The 19,465-nt window shown below is 44.6% G+C and overlaps 1 protein-coding gene across 2 annotated transcripts in view; it reads left to right on the top strand.

The window, feature by feature from the left end:
- The window catches only part of XIRP1 (xin actin binding repeat containing 1), a 65,385-nt gene extending 54,731 nt beyond the window's left edge, over window positions 1–10,654 (top strand). For both annotated transcript variants that reach the window (XM_070726420.1, XM_070726421.1), the window contains one exon: window positions 1,731–10,654. In XM_070726420.1, coding sequence (XP_070582521.1) covers window positions 1,733–9,223 — 7,491 coding nt within the window. In that variant the 5' untranslated portion in view covers window positions 1,731–1,732 and the 3' untranslated portion in view covers window positions 9,224–10,654. The remainder of the gene's footprint in view (window positions 1–1,730) is intronic.
- The last annotated feature ends 8,811 nt before the right edge of the window (window positions 10,655–19,465 follow it).

The following is a 19,465-nucleotide window of genomic DNA, read 5'->3' as shown; positions in this document are numbered from 1 at the left end:
CGAGTGAGACCTCGTCGAAACGTCGCCAGAAATTTCCGTCTGTAAGGGGCGTGCATAAGCGCACCATTGTGCCTACCACCCCTGTCCTATTGTCCTATTTTTTTATCATTACCTTCTATGTTATATTTATATAAACTACTATCCTATACTTGATTGATATTAATTGATTAATTGATTGATTGATTGATTTGATGAATTGATTTGATGAACTGATTTGATTAATTGATTCAATTAATTGATTCGATTGATCGATTGATCGATTAATTAATTAATTATGAGTAGTTCAGAGAACCGGTAAATACTGCCCCCATCTGTTCTCTGTCTCCCAAGTCGCAGATAATCGGGAGGAAACGGGGATTTTGCAGAAACCTTCCCCTTCACCAAGCCACGCCCACCAAGCCACACCACGCCCACCAAGCCACACTCACAAAACCGGTAGCAAAAAAAATTTGAATCCCACCACTGCTGCTCCCCATATCTCTCTGCCAACTAAATTAAATCTCATAAATTAAAATTAAATGACCTTTCTTACTTTCTGGAATTTCTGGATAAGGCATTAAACGCCAGAGTACCACTTTGACTTTCAGTGTCACATTAGACCCCCTTCACCCCACTCATTAACAGAGCAATGTTCATCCTTTCTTTAGCAGCCATTTGCTTAATGACAGTTCAAAATTAAAATGTATTTCGAGAAAGCTTCTTGCTACCCACCCTCAAAGTTATGGCTGACAAACGTAGCCCTGTAGTCACATGATTGCATTTTGGGGGCTGGGCAACCAGATCTCTGTTAGGACCAGTTGCAATGTTGTAAAACACAATTTACAGCTGTGTTTTCCAGCAGAAAATGGCAAAAGAAACCCGTACATTGAATATGCGAGATTCATTTAACAACCATGTGATTTGCTTAATGACCAGGGTGCCTTGCTTTACGGCAGTCATAAAACCAGTAGAAACATCAACTCCAGTCAAATGGCGACTTGATTTAGAACTGCAATGACTTACAACTGAAATCCCAGGCTCTTTTGCGGTTGCAAGTCGAGGATTACCTGTAATGTAATTGTCAGTGGTGTGGGATGCAGTGTGTGTGTGTGTATGTGTGTGTGTGAGAGAGAGACAGAGAGAGAGAGAAAGAGAGAGAAAAAAGATTGAAAGAGAGATAGAGAGAGAAAGACAGAGAAAAAGAGAAAGAGAGAAAGAAAGAAAGGAGAAATAGAGAGGGAGAAAGACAGAGAGAAAGACAGAGAAAGAGAAAGAGAGAAAGAGAGAGAGAGAGCAAGAGAAAGAAAGAAAGAAAGAAAGAGAGTGAAAGAGAGAGAAAGAGAGAAAGAAAAAGGGAGAGAAGGAAAAAGAGAGAGAGCAAGAGTGAAAGAAAAGGAGAGAGGAAGACAGAAAGAGAGAGAGAAAGAGAGAGAGAAAGAAAGAGAGAGAGAGTGAAAGAGAAATAGAGAAAGAAAAAGAGTGAGAGAAGGAAAAAGAGAGAGAGCAAGAGAAAGACAGAAAGAAAAAGGAGAGAAAGACAGAAAGAGAGAGAGAAAGAGAGAGAAAGAGAGAGAGAGAGAAAGAAAGAGAAAGAAAGAAAAAGAGAAAGAAAGAGAGAGAGATAGATGAATTTAAAATAAGAGACCTCTTTTCAACATTTAACCCAAGCTGCTGCATGAGTTTGGACACTAACGGGGTTGGGGGGGTTGATGGTGGCCTAATACTGATGCTGAAAAACCCTGTTTCCTTAGAGATGGCAGACACTCAGAGTGAAAGGACTTGCAGTGCAGATATGAAGAAAGCCGTGGAAGACCTACCACCGCCTCCTCCTCTTCCTCGCCTCCAGGACTCCCCTACTGCCCCTGCTGCCCAGGATCCCAGCCCTCTTCCTTTACCGCCACCTAAAGAATCCTTCTCCAAGTTCTACCAGCAACGCCAAGTGAACGAGTTGAAAAGACTTTACCGCCACATGCACCCAGAGCTGAGAAAAAACCTGGAAGAGGCGGTGTCAGAAGACCTGGCAGAAATGTTGAGCCCGGATGACCCTAATGAGCCCGTCGTGGCGACTCAGGATGCGGTGGTTCCAGGCGAAGTCCAATCCATGCGTTGGATCTTTGAGAACTGGTCCTTGGACTCCATTGGGGAACGTCAAGCGGCTAAGAAGCTATCTGAGGAGGAAGCCATCCCAAGTGGAGATGTCAAGAACAGGTCCATGAAGTTTGAGAGCCAACCTCCGCACGGAGACGGGCTGCTCACTCCAGCCAAAGCATCGGAGATACAAGAAACGAAAGGCGATGTACACACAGCTCGGTGGTTGTTTGAAACTCAACCTCTAGACTCTTTAAACAAAATGTACCTGGACGAGACAGATGTGCAAGAAGTACTCTTGAAAGAACCCGTCGAGAGAGGGGACGTGAAAGGGGCAGCCCAGCTCTTCGAAACTCATTCTTTAGAAGCTTTGGGCCACTGCAACTCGGTGGAAGAGGAGAACATCCTACAGCTCAAGTCGGAAATCCAGGAGCTCAAAGGGGGCGTCAAGAAAACGGTCAAGCTTTTCCAAACCGAGCCCGTCTGCGCCCTCCAGGATAAAACAGGGAGCATTCACGAGATCAAATCCATCTGCAGAGAAGAAATACAAACCAACTCCGTCAAGACGGCACGGTGGCTCTTTGAAACCCAGCCACTGGACACCATCAGCAGGGACACTTCCAAAGTGCAGGTTATTCGCGGGATATCTCTAGAGGAAGCTGCCAAGGGAAATGTCAGCGGGACGAAATGGGTGTTCGAAACTCAACCTCTAGACGCCATCAAGGAGTTCACCGTGTCCGAAGAAGATTTCAAAGCTTCTCCAGATCTCATCCAAGGAGCCGACGTTGGCAAACAGTGCCTACTTTTTGAGACTCAACCTCTGGACAGCCTGAAAGGTGAACCCTCCGACAGCCCTCCGGCTAAGGAGGAAGTTATCAAAGGGGACGTGAAGTCAACTCTCTGGTTATTTGAAACCCAACCTATGGAAGCCCTGAGGGATCATTTCGAAGTTGGGCGTTTGAAAAGAGTAGAGCTTTCCAAAGATGAGAAAGGAGCTGTGAAGCAGACGAAGCACCTTTTTGAGACCTGCCCTTTCGGAAGCATCTCAAAAACTCCAGATTTCTCCATCACTCCTGCCCAAGAGGTAAAGAAAGGAGATGTGAAAGCATTCAAGAGCCTCTTCGAGACACTTCCTCTAGATAGCATCAGGCAAGTCAGCACTGAGGAGGTCACCAAGGGAGGAGAAGACATCCCTTCCGGGCAGGTGAAAAGTAATCAGCTCCTGTTGGAAGAAACACCTTTGTATGCCATTAAAGACTGCTTTGGCCACTTCCACCAGGTCACCTCTGTGAGTAGAGATGAGGAAGTGACCAGTGGAGGCGTGAAGAACTACAAATGGATGTTTGAAACCAAACCTTTAGATGAGTTTGACGGGAGCGTCCAAAAAGTGGATGTGATCAAGGGCATCACCAAGCAGGAGATCATGTCTGGAGATGTTCAGACAGCCAAGTGGCTCTTTGAGACCCAACCCATTGATGTCATCCACAGCCAAGTCAACCAAGCAGAGCAGAACATTTCTGAGAAAAGAGATGTTTCTCAAGCAAGAGATGTAGTAAGGACTTGCCGGTGGCTGTTTGAGACACAACCAATTGATGCCCTGTGTGAGAAAGATGAGATGAAGGAGACCCCAGAAGAGCCTGTGCCTCAAGCTGACGTCAAATCATACACATGGATGTTTGAAACTCAACCTTTGGATACTCTGAAAGGTCAAGAAGAACAGCACTTACAAGTCAGAAAGACCTCCCCCCAGGAAGAATTACAGGGGGTGGACGTGAAAACTGTGCGGCACCTCTTTGAAATGGAACCCCTGTCCAGTAATATCCCTGGAAACAGGCAGAGGATTAGCAGGTGCTCCAGCCGAGTGCAGATACAGTCTGGAGAGGTGTCCAGAGTCAAAGAATTCTTTGAAGCCAAGCCTTTGGACACAGCAACTAAATCAAGGATAGTCGTGAAAGAAAGCTCAGTAGATGGGGACATTGAACCTGGGGCTGTGCCCAAGTTCACTTGGCTCTTTGAAAACTGCCCCATGGATACTTTGAAGAGCAGTGCCGAGAGTCTCCAAGAGACAACGCTGGAGAAGAACATTCAAGGGGGAGACGTTGGGAGCAAAAGGTTCATTTTCGAGACCTTCTCTCTTGATCAGATCCATGAAAAAGAGAACGAGGCACAAACCCAAAACGTCAACGAAGAAACATCAAAGAACGCCAACGTCAACTCTTGCATTATGCTGTTTGAGACCCAGCCCCTCTATGCTATTCAGGACAAAGATGGGGGATACCATGAAGTCACCTCGGTGAAGAAGGAAGAAGTCATAAAAGGAGATGTGAAAGGTGCCCGGTGGCAATTTGAGACCAAACGGTTGGATCAAATCAAGAAAGACGAAGAGGTCTTCGTCATCCGAGCTGTAACGCAAGAAGACTTCAAGAAAGGAGATGTCCAGTCAGCTAGGTGGAGATTTGAAACGGAGCCTCTCGATTCCATTGCTGGAGAAACGAGGCCCACCTTGAAGAGCGTTGAGGACGTACAGAAGGGAGATGTCCAATCTAACAAGCAATTGTTTGAGTCGGAACAAGTCAGCCAAAAGAAGTACGTGAGGATGGTTAGCGTCAGTGATGTCCAGCAAGGAGATGTGAGGACGTCCACTTGGCTTTTCGAAAACCAACCCATGGATTCCTTGAAAGGAGATTCTGAAGGTGCCTGCAGCTTGACCACAGTCCAGAGGGAAGATATCCACAAAGGAGCTGTCAAACGCTGCACTTGGCTCTTTGAGACTCAACCGATGGACAGTCTCAAAGACACAGAGGCTTCAACAAGCACAGAGTCCCCGACAGGAATTCCTCAGGCCTGTGTAAAAAGCACTACGTGGTTGTTTGAAAGTACCCCTCTGGATAAATTCAGCTCTCTTCAACGTGGCAGAGAAACAGAGGCGAAAGAGAGGACCACGTCGGACACTTTGCAACTGTTATTCTCCCATCAGCTGATCCAAAAGGATGGCATCCTTATTGAAACCCATAACACCGAGGGCATCAAGATGGCAGCATACCACTTCAGTAACCAGGAGACTCCCAAAGTTCAAAAGGAAATGGTTGTAGGAGACAATTTGCAAACGGTCTTGTTGCAACTCCTTCAGAATAGTAGCGTGGAGGCCTGCGGGTTGCTAGTGCAAGAAGAGGAGAACGGCGGTATCAAAATTAATCCCATACAGCTGTTGGACTCTGACCAAGCTGAGAAGAGCAAAGAGGAAATTAGGAACAACGTGGCAAGGGTTCTTCAAGAACGTCTTAACCAAGAGATCTCAGTTAAGAAAGGAATAGTTATGCAGGAAACAGGCACAGGGTTGACAACGGTGATTATTTATTCCCTCTGTCAGTGGGTGGCTGAACAGCAAACGTTTGTGAAAGGTGACATAAAGTCAGTGATTGGGAATCTTCTGACTTCTTCCCAAGAGCAGAAAACCTTAGCCACCATCAGGCCAGAGGACAACGAGAAGGGGAACGTCCAGTTGTATACTCGCTGCATTGAGAAGGGGGATCTCGACTACTTAAAGAACCTCCAGAGGGAGTCTGAGATAGAATCGCTAGTTTCTACACAAGCGAAAGAAGAACCGCCAAAAACTGGGCAAGAGGTCGTGGCGCCAACCACGGTGCAGAACAAGGAAAGTGTGATGGCGGTAGATGTGATCCAAGGGAGCCCTGGCTGCTCTGAGCAAGCGTTTTTGTGGAAGACCAAAGAAGGTACGTCGGGAAGAGAAGTCCCCCATGCAAACCATCAAGGTTGTACCCCCTCTCGTTCAGCACAATGCGGAACCCCACCATCACCCAAAGAAAGCGTGGCTCTTCCACCTGTCACATTGCCCTTCCATTTGGTGGAAGGAGCCCAAATTAGCAGCCGAGGAAGACCAGAGCAACACATCGTTCTGGAAGATGGAAAGGGAAGAACATCCATGCCAGTGGCAGATCAGAAGATGGCTGAAGTTCTCCACAGCTCTAAGGCAGGGGAAGTCAACTCAACAACAGTCCAATCCCCAACACAGGTCCCTGGGAATGACCTTCAAGCTGCAATGCACAGCCTGAGGAAAGCCACAGCAGAAGCCAAAACTCTTCAGCAACAAGTGCAGAGTAAGCTGCAAAAGATGACCGACCATGTGCAACTGTGTGGCGCCCAAGCAGTGACTCAAAGTGCAGTGCCCAATGAAGGCTGCGAGGCCAGCAAGCGACAGCCGGGTGGCAAAGTATCTTCTTCCAGACGGCAGGAGGCGGGTGTCGATCTGTCTCAGAAGAGCCCGGCGTCCTCGCCCATAAAGGTCAGTGACCCTGAGGAAGGACAGGGTGGGGCACAGCCTTTCGTGGCCCACCAAGCCGGCCAAGTGCTGCCTAGGACAGACCTTAGTGTTAAGGACGGCCTTTACACAGCCAAGCCCATGAAGTCCTATGTAAACCCGTTCCTTGAATCGGACTACCAAGACCACTCCGTTCCTGAAGAACGTGAGCAAGAGGCTATAATCAGAGGGGATGTAAAGACAGCTATCAGAGCCCTGCAGAATGCTGCAGCCGAGCAGAGGCAAGTCGAGAAAGAGGACGTGGTCCGTGGCAATGTAAAAGCCGCGCTCGAGTCCCTGGAGAAGTCTAACGTCAATGTGTCCCAAGGGGACTTTAAAGCAGCCATGATATACAGAAATGCAGGGCAGTCCCATTCCATGGGTAGAAAGAAGGAGGAGGTAGAGTGTCTTAGTGGCCAGGCAGTTACTGTAGCTGTGGCACCTACAGACTCACATGATGTTAATGACTTTCCTCCTCCTCCTCCTCCTCCTCCAGCTTCATTGATGAGATCCGATGTCCACACAGCCTCCTCCCAACAAAAACAGACTGAGGTTCGGTGCTGTTCCCCATCTACACAGTCATGTGACCTCAAGACTCCCTTGTCTTCCCCAACCAAAACAAGTCATCAAAGACCTTCAGAGAAGCCCCAATTGCCACCCAAGCCTGATGTGGTCGCCCCACCAAGGAAAAAGCCTGTTATCCCCCCAAAACCAGAATTCCTTTTGAAGGAGGGACTCCCTCATCCTGCTGGCGTCAACAGAGGACCACCAGGGAAAGCACCTCCACTTCCTTCACTTCCTAAGTCTCCCACCTTGATTGAACAGAACAAGCCAAACCCTTCGCCTACAGTGAGCCAAGCATATGGAGCTGAGATTTGGGGGCACTTGGAATGTAGAGAGGACTCCGCTATGTGTCCTTCACCCAACGCGACCAATGTTGAGGACATCAGTGTTGAGAATAAGCCAATAAAAGGTATCATCAAATTGCCTCAGCAGGACAAAGAAGAAGAGAGATTTAAGGCAAGGAAAGAAGAGAAGGTCAGAGAGGACTTGATTGGCCACAGTTCTTCGTTAGACACCATAAAAACCAGATTGGATAGTCCTGAAGGAGGAAACCTAAGCAAGGACCTTCAAGGGTTCCAAGAAGAAAATGCATGCTTCTTACCTGAGAAGCAAGATTCCCTCACACCATTCGAATGCCAAGTGAATGTTCTAGAAGTTCAGAGGAAGCCCTATTTGTCTGCGAAATGCCACGCCAATGTTCTGAGGAAAGGAACTGTCGTGACACATGTCACATCTTCTAACTCAGAAAGAGCAAGCATGGAATCACAGGCAGACAGGACAACACCTGCTCTTTCCTCAGGCTTAGAAGCCAAACAGCTCTTTACAGGACATCCAATTGCAAACAGTGGTGGCTCAAGAGATCCAGAAATGAAGAATGACTGGGATACAGAGAAGAGAAATCTTGGAGTGGTGATGAGGGGAAAGGTTGGCAAAGAAACGGAAGAAGAACGTCGCAAGAGATTATCCGTCCATAAAGAGGAGATCATGAAAGGCAACGTCAAGGAAGCCATGGAGATATTTGAAAACCTACGGAAACAGGAGGCTCTAGAAGAAATATTGACACAGGTAAAGGAGTTTGAAGAGGAGACCTCAAAGGTGGACGTCAAAGCCTTGAGAAATCTCTTTGAGAATGTGGCCGATTGGGTGGCCGATGAAAAGCCTCAGCAGACAAAACAGGCCAAAGTAGAGAAACCTGAGCAGCTGAGGGAATTTAAAGAAGATTCGGAAAGTGTCTCATCGGTGGAGTTAGCTTTTGAAGATCTGGAGCGAGCCAGTGCTGAGATTGTTCATTTGAAGGAGCAGACCCTAAGTAGACTTCTGGATATTGAAGACGCCATTAAGAAAGCTCTATATTCCATCTCTAGTCTCAAGTCTGAATCAGACATAGCTGGACTTTCGGGTCTTCTGAAGGAAACGCTTGGAGGTTCTCAAAGCCTTGCAGCGGGAAACAATATTCGCAAAATCAGTATTATATCCAGCAAAGCCAAACAAGAAAAAGGGACATCATATCCATCATGGGAAGGAGACAAGACGGCTGATCAGCACGACGTACCCAAACTGTCCCTAGAGATTCCACATGTGATTCAGCCTCGGTCAAGTTCTCCTTCTTCTCCGTCCTACATCTCCATTCAATCTGCTGCACGGAAAAATACAGAGTCACCCCAAATTGTGCCACCCCACCCTACGGAAGAGGCATTCCCTCCTAATCTTTTCTTGCCAAAGAAACCGATGAGATCCGATGGCTATGGAAGGACCCTTGGCGAAGAGGATCAGGAGGTCATCCAAATTAAAAAAGGAGGAAGTTTGATTAAACAGCAGCAGCTCAGCAGCCCCAGGCAATTGGCGCAACACCTCAATGGCAACGGCACCAAGGAGAAGGATGCGGTTCAAGAGGCGGCTTCCGATTACAACGCCAAGACCTGCGCTTTAAGTCCTTCCAACCCTAGGAGGCAGAAGAGCATTTTGGAATTGCAAACGAGCCACGACGGTTCCAAACTCTACGGGGCCACCCGGACGGTGACTGAGCAGTACGAGGAGGTCGACGAATTCGGGAACAAAATAATCACGTCATCCACAACCGTCACCAAACAATCGGAGACCCAGACTTCCTCCACTTGCGGCATGGTGTCTTGCCCAACCAGATATGAAGTGACAGCTTCTCCCATACTTCGCCGGTATCTCAACAGCCCAGCGAATTTCCCTTCGGATGATGGTCACCAAGAAACAGGCGTGGTCTTTGTCACCTTTAGCAACTCTAAGCCAGGGAAGAAGTAAGCAAGCGTCGTTGAGGTCAACAAGATCATTGGTGTTGGCTGTTCAGCATTCCACCACTTTGATTTGGATTTTTAAAGGACTGAAAACCATAAGCAACGTTGTTGTTCTTGTGACCATTACTCTCTTTTTTTCTAAAAAAAAAGAAAGAACAAAAATAAAACCCAATTTTGCCCTCTGAATAATAGTCTTAATGTTGGGCATGAGAGAGATGAGTAGATGTTCCTTCAAAGCTGGTTCTTGAAGATGAAAAGGACTCCCAATTCAGTAGAAATCCAAGTTTTCCAGTTTCGGAAAGAAAAGATAAAAACGCAAAATTACAAAATAAAATACAAAAGCAAGATTGAATCTTTCAACACCATCCATCACCGCTGAATATGTTTGCCTTAGGGTATTCATCTGATCAGGGGCAAAATAGGGCAATATTTTGAAGATTGTTATTTTTAACACATGTGTGTCTTTAGGTCAGTCTCAATTCCTGGCCATTGCCTGGATTAGTCACTGCATTTTTTTCAGGCAACATTTTTAGAAGTTGATTTTTTGCCATTACCTTTTTCTTTGGATGAGAGAGGAGGACAGGCCCAAAATCACCCAGCTGAGGTGGGACTAGAACTCGTGGTTTCCTGGTTTCTAGCCTTGTGCTTCAACTATCACACCAAACCGGCTGTCATTTTGAGAAATTGTGATAATTTTCTGACCCTTTCTGCTATTTAAGCCTCTTTCCTTTTTTTTTTAACATCCCTGGAGAGTTCTCTCCCCAAATTCTTTCTCTGGTTGAGATACAACCCAAAATGAGTGTGGGGGATATTCCCCAAATGAAAGTAGAGCTTACTCCCTTTTTAAGTTTTATTCTTCTTTCTCGGGACAGATTTGTTAGCACTACAGTAGTACCTCTAGATACGAGCTGCTCTACCTGCGAGTATTTCAAGATACGAGCCACGAGGGGAGAGACATTTCTGTTCTACTCCCGAGTTCAAATTCGGGATACGAGCCGAGCGTCCACTAGGTGGCGCAAGAATCCTTGCTTTTGGTTATCTCGGAGGGGAAAAACAACTTGTTCCAGATACGAGTGGCCTCGAGATACAAGCTCCCTTATGGAACGAATTATGCTCGTATCTAGGGGTACTACTGTATTTAGCAAGAGTTACATATTAGGGGAAATTACAGAATTTCAAAGAATTTTTCCTCACTGCGGTTCACTCTGATGAAAAATGGGGAACATATTGTCTTGTTATATTGAGGGTGGCAGTTAAGCATATTGATAATGATTTTATTGTCTTCTTTTTTTATTTTAGAACTGTAATTAATTGATTGTTAATATATATTTTATTCTAGAGGCATTGCTTCCTTTACCTCTTGCAACCATGTTTAAATCAATTATATAAATTTTATTATGCCTTTTTTTGTATATTCTCAACAGAACATTTTAGATATCTTGTGGGGTCTTTTTTTTAACCTCCATATGAAGATAAACAATGACTTCTGACAATTAGTTTGTAGTTGTTTTTCTTGTGTTGATTATTTGCTGTGTTTTGGCTGGAAGGATTCAGTTTCCTCTGAATTCTCTTTTTTGTCTTCATGACTGCTAACTACACTTCTTGAATAAAAAATGGGTGGGTATATCCATTCAAAGCCAATAGTTAATAGCAAAAACAACAATTAGGGTGCTAATCCCTTTAGCCATCCTTTTTCTTTTACGTAAATTTTAGTACACAGAAAAAAATATACTGCTCAAAAAAATAAAGGGAGCACTTAAACAACAGAATATAAGCCCAAGTAAATCAAACTTCTGTGAAATCAAACTGTCCACTTAGGAAGCAACACTGATGGACAATCAATTTTATTTTATTTTATTATTTATTTATTTATTTGGTTTTTATGCCGCCCTTCTCCTTAGATTCAGGGCGGCTTACAACATGTTAGCAATAGCACATTTTGTTGTCACCGTATTCACCTTTGTACAGAACAAAGTATTCAATGAGAATATTTCATTCATTCATATCTAGGATGTGTTCTTTGAGTGTTTCCTTTATTTTGATTTTTTTTTTTGAGCAGTGTATATATATTGAACACTTGAATACTCATTGAATACTTTGTTCTATACAAAGTTGAATGTGCACAACAGCATGTGAAATTGATGGTCAATCAGTGTTTCTTCCTAAGTGGGCAGTTTGATTTCACAGAAGTTTACTTGGGGTTATATTGGGTTGTTTAAGTGTCCCCTTTATGTTTTTTGAGCAGTGTGTATATAAATACACTGTGAAGGGTCATAAGCAGTACAGTGTTCCCTCGATTTTCGCGGGTTCAAACTTCACGGAACGTCTATACCATGGTTTTTCAAAAATATTAATTAAAAAATACTTTGCGGTTTCCCCCCCTATACCATGGTTTTTCCCGCCTGATGACGTCATATGTCATTGCCAAACTTTCGTCTGCCTTTAAAAAACATTTTTTAAAATAAACTTTAATAAATGAACATGGTTAGTAATAATCTAAATGGTTGCTAAGGGAATGGGAAATTGTAATTTAGGGGTTGAAAGTGTTAAGGAAAGGCTTGGGATACTGTTCATAGCCAAAAATAGTGTATTTACTTCCGCATCTCTACTTCGTGGAAATTCGACTTTCGCGGGCGGTCTCGGAACGCATCCCCCGTGAAAATCGAGGGGACACTGTATTGGATTCCTACTGGCACAGATGAAGATGCCACACTGGGTAGTAAAATTGGAACTGTGCGCGCAGTTTCGGGTGTCCAAGAGATTTCAGTGAGATTTCAGCGGTTTTTTGCTTCTGCTCATGCGCAGAAGCAAATAAATTGCCCAAATCTCTCTCCCCCGCATATCCCCTTGCAAGATTTTGCTTCCTGCACATGTGCAGAAGCAAAACCTCACTTGGACATGCGCACGCATGCTATACATGCAAGAACATCAACCTCTGCCTGGACATAAGTCATTATTTTCAGTGCCGTCACAACTGCGAATGGTCACTGAATGAACTGTTGTAAATCCAGGACTATCTGTGTAAGAGTTGCTTTTTTTCCCCTCCCCAAAAAGTCCATGACCATGAATCAAGGGAAGGGACGAGGTGGACACCAATGTCTCCAGGCCATCAAAAGATAGGGATGGTCACCAGACCCATTGCTGCCTCTGTGGGAACAGGAATCTGAAAGCAGACTTTAGCCTTCTGTTTGTATGGGACTCACACGGGGTTCAATAGGGTTCAATAGGTGTAGGGGAAGAATTCACCAACTTTCTTCTGCCTGGAACGCCAAAGTTTGGGGAATCCAAAGAAGGAACCAAGATAAAGCTACTTCTGGCAACGTTCACTTATTTATTAGATGTTTACCCTGCCTTTGTCTCTTTGTAGGTAGCTTGAGGCAATAAAATGCATAATTCTCCTTCCTTCTCCTATTTCCTCCACACACAAACAATAATTCTTTGAGGTAGGCTGGACTGAGAAAGAGCAACTGGCCCAAAGTCATCTGATTGGCTTACATACCCAGAACTCCAGGTCTCCTAAGGATTGGTCCAAAGTCAGCTTTCATGCCTAAGGTGGGACTAGAACTCCCAGGCTCCTGGTGATTGGCCCAAAGTCATCCAGCCATCTTTCATGCCTAAGGCGGGACTAAAACCTATTGTCTCTTAGTCATTGTCTCGAAATCATTCAGCTGGCTTTAATGCCAAAGGTAGAACTAGAACTCCCAGTCTTCTGGTGATTGGTTCAAAGACACTCAGCCAGCTTTCATGCCTAAGGCAGGACTAGAACTTACCGTCTCCTAGTAATTGTCCCAAAATTATTCAGCTGGCTTTAAAGTTAAAGGCAAGACTAAAACTCACCGTCTCCTGGTGATTGGCCCCAAATTACCCAGCTTTCATGCCTAAAGCGGGATTAGAACTCCTAGTCTCCCAGGGATTGGCTCAAAGTCATCTTTAATGCCAAAGGCAGGGCTAGAACTCCCAGTCTCCCAGGGATTGGCTCAAAGTCACCCAGCCAGCTTTCATGCCTAAGGCAGGGCTAGAACTCCCAGTCTCCCAGGGATTGGCTCAAAGTCACCCAGCCAGCTTTCATGCCTAAGGCAGGGCTAGAACTCCCAGTCTCCCAGGGATTGGCTCAAAGTCATCTTTAATGCCAAAGGCAGGGCTAGAACTCCCAGTCTCCCAGGGATTGGCTCAAAGTCACCCAGCCAGCTTTCATGCCTAAGGCAGGATTAGAACTCACAGTCTCTTAGTCATTGTCCCAAAATCATTAATGCCAAAAGTGGGGGCAGTTTACGAAAGGCAAGGAGGGTGGGGGCAGTCCTGATCTCCGGGGGGAGCTGGTTCCAGAGAGTTGGGGCCGCCACAGAGAAGGCTCTTCCCCTGGGTCCCGCCAGACGACATGGTTTAATCAACAGGACCCGGAGAAGGCCAACTCTGTGGGACCTAACCAGCCGTGGCAGAAGGCGGTCTCGCTGATATTCTGGTCCGGTGCCATGAAGGGCTTTATAGGTCATAACCAACACTTTGAATTGTGGATTCACTTAACGACTGCCATGATCAAATTTATGAACACCACATTCAGTTAACAACCGCTGCAAAAAAATATATATTTGTAAAATTGGGTGTGTCTCGTGTGATGACTCATTATATGACGATCATCACTTATGGCCAAAACTGTGGTCTTAAATAAGATGAGTTGAGTTGAGGATTTCCTGTACAGGTCAGGAACTCTTTTATTGTAACAGTTGGGAAAAACAGAATTTTGCAAATCTGAATGTGTTTTCCCCCTTCCTTTTTCTTTGGTGAACCAGGAGGGGTCTGAGTTACGTTAGTGACCTGGGTTCAAGCCCCTCATATCTGAACATTCCCTTGGTAGCAGCTGTATTTCCTGTCCTAACTCCCTTTGCATTCCATAAATCTACATATTGAGTCCCTACAACTGATGAGTCACTGATTCTTGGTTGTTGTTGAAGACATTTCACTACCTATCTAAGTGTTGGTAATGACCTTTAAAGCCCTACATGGCATTGGGCCAGAATACATCCGGAACTGCCTTCTACCGCACGAATCCCAGCGGCCGATAAGGCCCCACAGAGTTGGCCTTCTCCGGGTCCCATCGACTAAACAATGTCATTTGGCGGGCCCCAGGGGAAGAGCCTTCTCTGTGGCGGCCCCGGCCCTCTGGAACCAACTCTCCCCAGAGGTTAGAACAGCCCCCACCCTCCTTGTCTTTCGCAAATTACTTAAGACCCACCTTTGTCACCAGGCATGGGGGAGTTAGGATATTCCTTCCCCTAGGCCATTTCAAGTTATGCATGGTATGTTTGTGTGTATGTTTGGTTTTTTTATAATAAGGATTTTTTAGTTGTTTTTATTAATTGGATTGTTCATGTTGTTTTACCACTGTTGTTAGCTGCCCCGAGTCTGCGGAGTGGGGTGGCATACAAATCCAATAAATAATAATAATAACATCACCAGTGCAAATAGGTTCAGATTTTGCTTCCTGTTTACATACAGTAGTTTGCCCAGCCAGCTAAATGTTGAAGACATTTCACTACCTATCTAAGTAACATCACCATTGCAAATAGGTACAGACTTTGCTTCCTGTTTACATACAGTAGTTTCCCCGGCCAGCTTTGGTGGAGGTGCAGTTTATCGATTTGGGTCCTATTCCTAATGGATCAGCCCAATAAAAATTCCAATCGTTTACTAAACATCCGGATTTGCTACTGCCTTCTTCTTTCAGGTAGAACCACAGGAAATATGTGCATTATGTTGCATGCCGATCTACTCAACACAGCGCCTGGTTATCCAAAATATTCCTATGCACCAGACGTGTTTCTGTTGCCAGCATTGCAAAAGGAATCTAAGGTGAGTTGTGAAATTTTAAAGTTGACATCATCACTAGTTTCATAGCCAACCTTTATTTTGGGGGGTAGGGGGGTAGGAATTTATTTATTTTTATTTTATTTATTTTATTAGATTTATAAGCCTCCCAACTCCTGGTGGACTCTGGGCAGCGCACACAAATAAACCAATTTACTTACAATTGAAATCCCAATTCAAAACATTCATCCCATTCAAAGCTGGAGCAGAATTCTATGGCTCAACGGCCCCAGGCCGTTGTATATTTATTTATTTACTTACTTACTTATTTCATATGCCGCTCATTCCAAAACAGACTCAGAGTGGCAGTTATAAATACAACAATAGTAAAAAAAAAAATCCAATTGTAAAAAACAACAACAATAAAATCAGCAGTACGATGAAAGCAATAATATCATTAAAAAACCATGCATACCTTACAATAACTCTGGTTCTAATTGCAGGCCTGCCAGAAAAGCCAGGTCTTAACAGCTTTCTGGAAGACCAGTAGAGAGGAGATAGTGTGGGTCTCTGGGGGCAGTTGATTCCACAGGATTGGAGCCACCACAGAGAAGGCTCTTCCCCAAGGTCCCGCCAGCCGACATTGTTTGGTGGACAGGACCTGAAGAAGGCCGATGCGCTGCTTACCAGGGATGGGCTGCTGCACGGGGGGGGGGGGGGAGTAGCGAAAATGGAGTTCCACCCAGGAGCACCCAATTTGCACTGAAAGATATTGAAAGAAAATGCAGGGCGTCCTTGACTCAGCCTTCCATCCTTCTGTTGTGGTTCCGTCTGAGGCCCCTCAGGGAACGGCTGATCTTCTGTCGGTTTCCAGCTCAGAGGGAGAGGATGAGGAACAGGAGGTGCAGGCAGACGAGGAGGAGGAATCCCAGGCTGAAGAAGAGGGAGGACAGCCAGAGTCCCCCCAGAGGGAGCTCTCCCCAGCAAGCAGCCTGGATTCCTTAGAGGAAAATGCACAAGCCATAATTGATCTGCGACAGAGAAGAGCTACTCAGAGAAGGGATCAATTGGCTAAGTACTTTCAGCATTAAAGAGGCAACAGCTGGGTTTGGGTGTGGTGCTCTTTGGAAAGGCTAAAAGGCAGACCCACCCTTCCCGGCTTGTGGAGTTTTATCTTTGAGAGTCTTGGGACCTGGCTGTGAACTTTGGCGTCTTGGAATCCTGGTTTGTGCCTTTGACTACTGAAACCTTGGGGTGGGTGTGCCAGCAAGAAGCTTGCTGTATTGTCTGGACATCAGGACTCTGCTGTAAAGTATTATAGCCTGTCTGTTGGGAAGAACAGGTTTTCCTCTGTGTTTATTTTTTCCAGCTATAAAATACTTTTGGCTTTTACCAGAGTGTCTGGCTGTTTTTTCCAGTTGGTGTTGAGGTCTAGGGGAACCCAGACAGAACACCTTCCGAGGTGGGTTAAATGAGGACCCGGATTCTGGGGGCAATATGCTGGCTCTGTTAAAAAGGGCTTTTGCTCACATGTTGTAATCCGCCTTGAGTCTAAGGAGAAGGACGGCATAAAAATTGAATAAACAAATAATAAATAAGCCACACCCACAGTGCGGTAGTAAAAATTTTGCAGTATCCTTCCCCTGCCACGCCCACCAAGCCATCTCATGCCAAGCCACACCCACAGAACTGGTAGTAAAAAGAAATTGAATCCCACCACTGGTTTAGATTATAGGTTTTGTCTCCAAGAAACACAGGAGATTATTGATAAAGAAAATTCACAATCATCCAGGTCAGGACACACCAATATTTTTATTTATTTATTATTTGGATTTGTATGCCGCCCCGAGTTTTCGGAGAGGGGCGGCATACAAATCCAAATAATAAATAAATGAAAATAAATAAATATTGATGTCAAAAGTGGTTTTAATTTTTTGAAAAGGCAACTGGATTGATTTTTTTTTCTCCCTTAAAAAAAATAACATCAGTTGTCTTTCCAAAAATAAAAACAACTTTTGGTATTGATAAAAGTACTTCTTGTCTGCTCTTCCTCACCTAGCGAACTGCATATTCCTCTTCCTGTTATGATATTCTTGCTTCAAATGATGGTAATTAATTGATTGATTGATTGATTGATTGATTGATTGATTGATTGATTGATTGATTTGTTTGTTTGTTTGTTTGTTTATTTATTTATTTTGTCCAGTACATAATACACATTGAAGAGAATAGATATGTAGTAATATAAATAAAGAAAAGAATAGAAGAAAAGATATAAAAGTATAGGTGAACATATTTGAAAGGAAGAAAAGATAAATGAGATAAGGAGAGACAATTGGACAGGGGATGGAAGGCACACTGGTGCACTTATGCACGCCCCTTACTGACCTCTAAGGAACCTGGAGAGGTCAATCGTGGAGAGTCTAAGGGAAAAATGTTGGGGGTTAGGGGTTGACACTACTGAGTCAGGTAATGAGTTCCACGCTTCGACAACTCGGTTGCTGAAGTCATATTTTTTACAGTCAAGTTTGGAGCAGTTAATATTAAGTTTGAATCTGTTGTGTGCTCTTGTGTTGTTGCGAATGAAGCTGAAGTAGTCATTGACAGGTAGAACGTTGCAGCATATGATCTTGTGGGCAATACTTAGATCGTGTTTTAGGCATCGTAGTTCTAAGCTTTCTAGACCTAGCTGTCAAAATAATAGAAATAACCGTGTGTCTCCATATATGTCTTTGCAGCTTGTTCAACTATGCAATCTTCCAAGGAGCTTTCTACTGCAAAGTTTGTTCCAAGCTGCTAGCTGAAGTTGTAGGAAAAAGAACTCCCAACACCACTTTCAGCTCAAACCATCATCCACTCCCATTGAAAGAGAGTCAGCCGAATCGAAGACAAGGATCTAAAACTAAGAGTGAACCCACTGGAAGGATTTTGGCCCGAGAGAAAATGCCACAGAGACCTTCCAATTTACACCTCCAGAGTAATCCGAGTGACGTGGCCTCACAAGACAAGCTGAAAACCATCATCTCGCCTTTAAAGAAAGATGCTAAAAATTACATTTGCAGACAACATGAGCAAGATGGAACCAAGCAAAGACAGCCACAAGAGCCTCCAATGGCTCCACATGGTCGCCAAAGGTCAAATAGCAACTTTTACAAAACCTGGGAAGATAATTCAGTACCAGAAAATGTTGGGGAACAGAAGTTGAGCCAATTTCCCAGAGTCGTCGGCCCAAAACGTGGAGACCGAGTTTTGCATTGGATTAAAAAATCACATGAAAGTCAAGAACGGGGCACATTGGAAAGCAGACAATTGTTTGTGGATGAAGGAGTTGTACGAGTTAAAGTAGGAAAAATAGGGCTGGGCATATTAGAAAAGGCCAGGAGATTCCAATCTAGCACTTCTGAAGTTGAAAGAAGCATTTGCAAAGTCATGCCTTTATTGCTGAACCTTCCGAGATCTTCATTTGGTGGCCCATTGCTATCTTCTGAAGATGCACTTAGACCTACTACAGTAACATCTGCAGCTACAACACTAGACGCTCCTCAACTGGCAAAAGATCACTTCCATGGAAAGAAACCTGTTGGAGATCCCTCCTGGAAGATGACATCGGATGGAAAGAATCCAAGGCAGACGGCAGAAGAACCTCTTCCTAAAGTCAGGACAATGTTACCAGCTTTGGTGCCACCGCTGGAGAAGAAATCAAGGAAGAAAGTTCAAAAAGCCAGCCAGGAACATACACTGGAGATACTAGACACTAAAGATGTAGAAGAAACAAATTATAACACTGTGGCACCAATGCAAAATGCGAAAACCTCCCAATCTAAGCCTGAAGGTTTGGTGTCTTCTCCTGGGCATGAAGATAAGAAAAACGATCAAATAAAATATAGCGAGAAGACATTGGTTTTCAGTGTGGATCCAGTGAAGTCCTTCCTGAAAACTAACCAGAAACCAATGCCATTTTGGATGAGTAAGAATGAGTTTCTCGGAGAAGCGACTGAAATATTGCAACCTGAAAAGCGACCAAGTATGGACAATCAACTCTCTCCCAAAACCTTCCTTTTAAATGAAGAAGATGAAAAGAATGAAATGAACTTAGAAGGGATTTCGGACAAGTTTGTGACTTGTTTTTCAGCATCTCTGAACACAGAAGATAAAGATAGAATCAGTTCTTCAGTCACTGATGGGAACATAGAAGATGGTAGCACATTATCCAACTCACAAGCAGATGATGTTGAAAATAGGGAAGGTCTACCAAGAAAGATCAAAGCCACGTTGATTTACAACCCGGAACCTACTCCTGAAATCAAAAACACAAATGAAAAGCTACAAGCCAAAGCCAACAGTGGACCCCCTAACCTAGACATTGCATTCCCAAAAGGTCCCTCTCGAGATATGAGTCTTCTGTCTTTGGCTAAAGATCCAGAAATACTTCCCTCCTGTGAAG

The sequence above is a fragment of the Erythrolamprus reginae genome, chromosome Z (assembly GCF_031021105.1).
Source record: "Erythrolamprus reginae isolate rEryReg1 chromosome Z, rEryReg1.hap1, whole genome shotgun sequence".
Taxonomy (NCBI): Eukaryota; Metazoa; Chordata; class Lepidosauria; order Squamata; family Dipsadidae; genus Erythrolamprus; species Erythrolamprus reginae.
The sequence above is the reverse complement of the archived record's forward strand: the minus strand, read 5'-3'. Positions and strand labels throughout refer to the sequence as shown.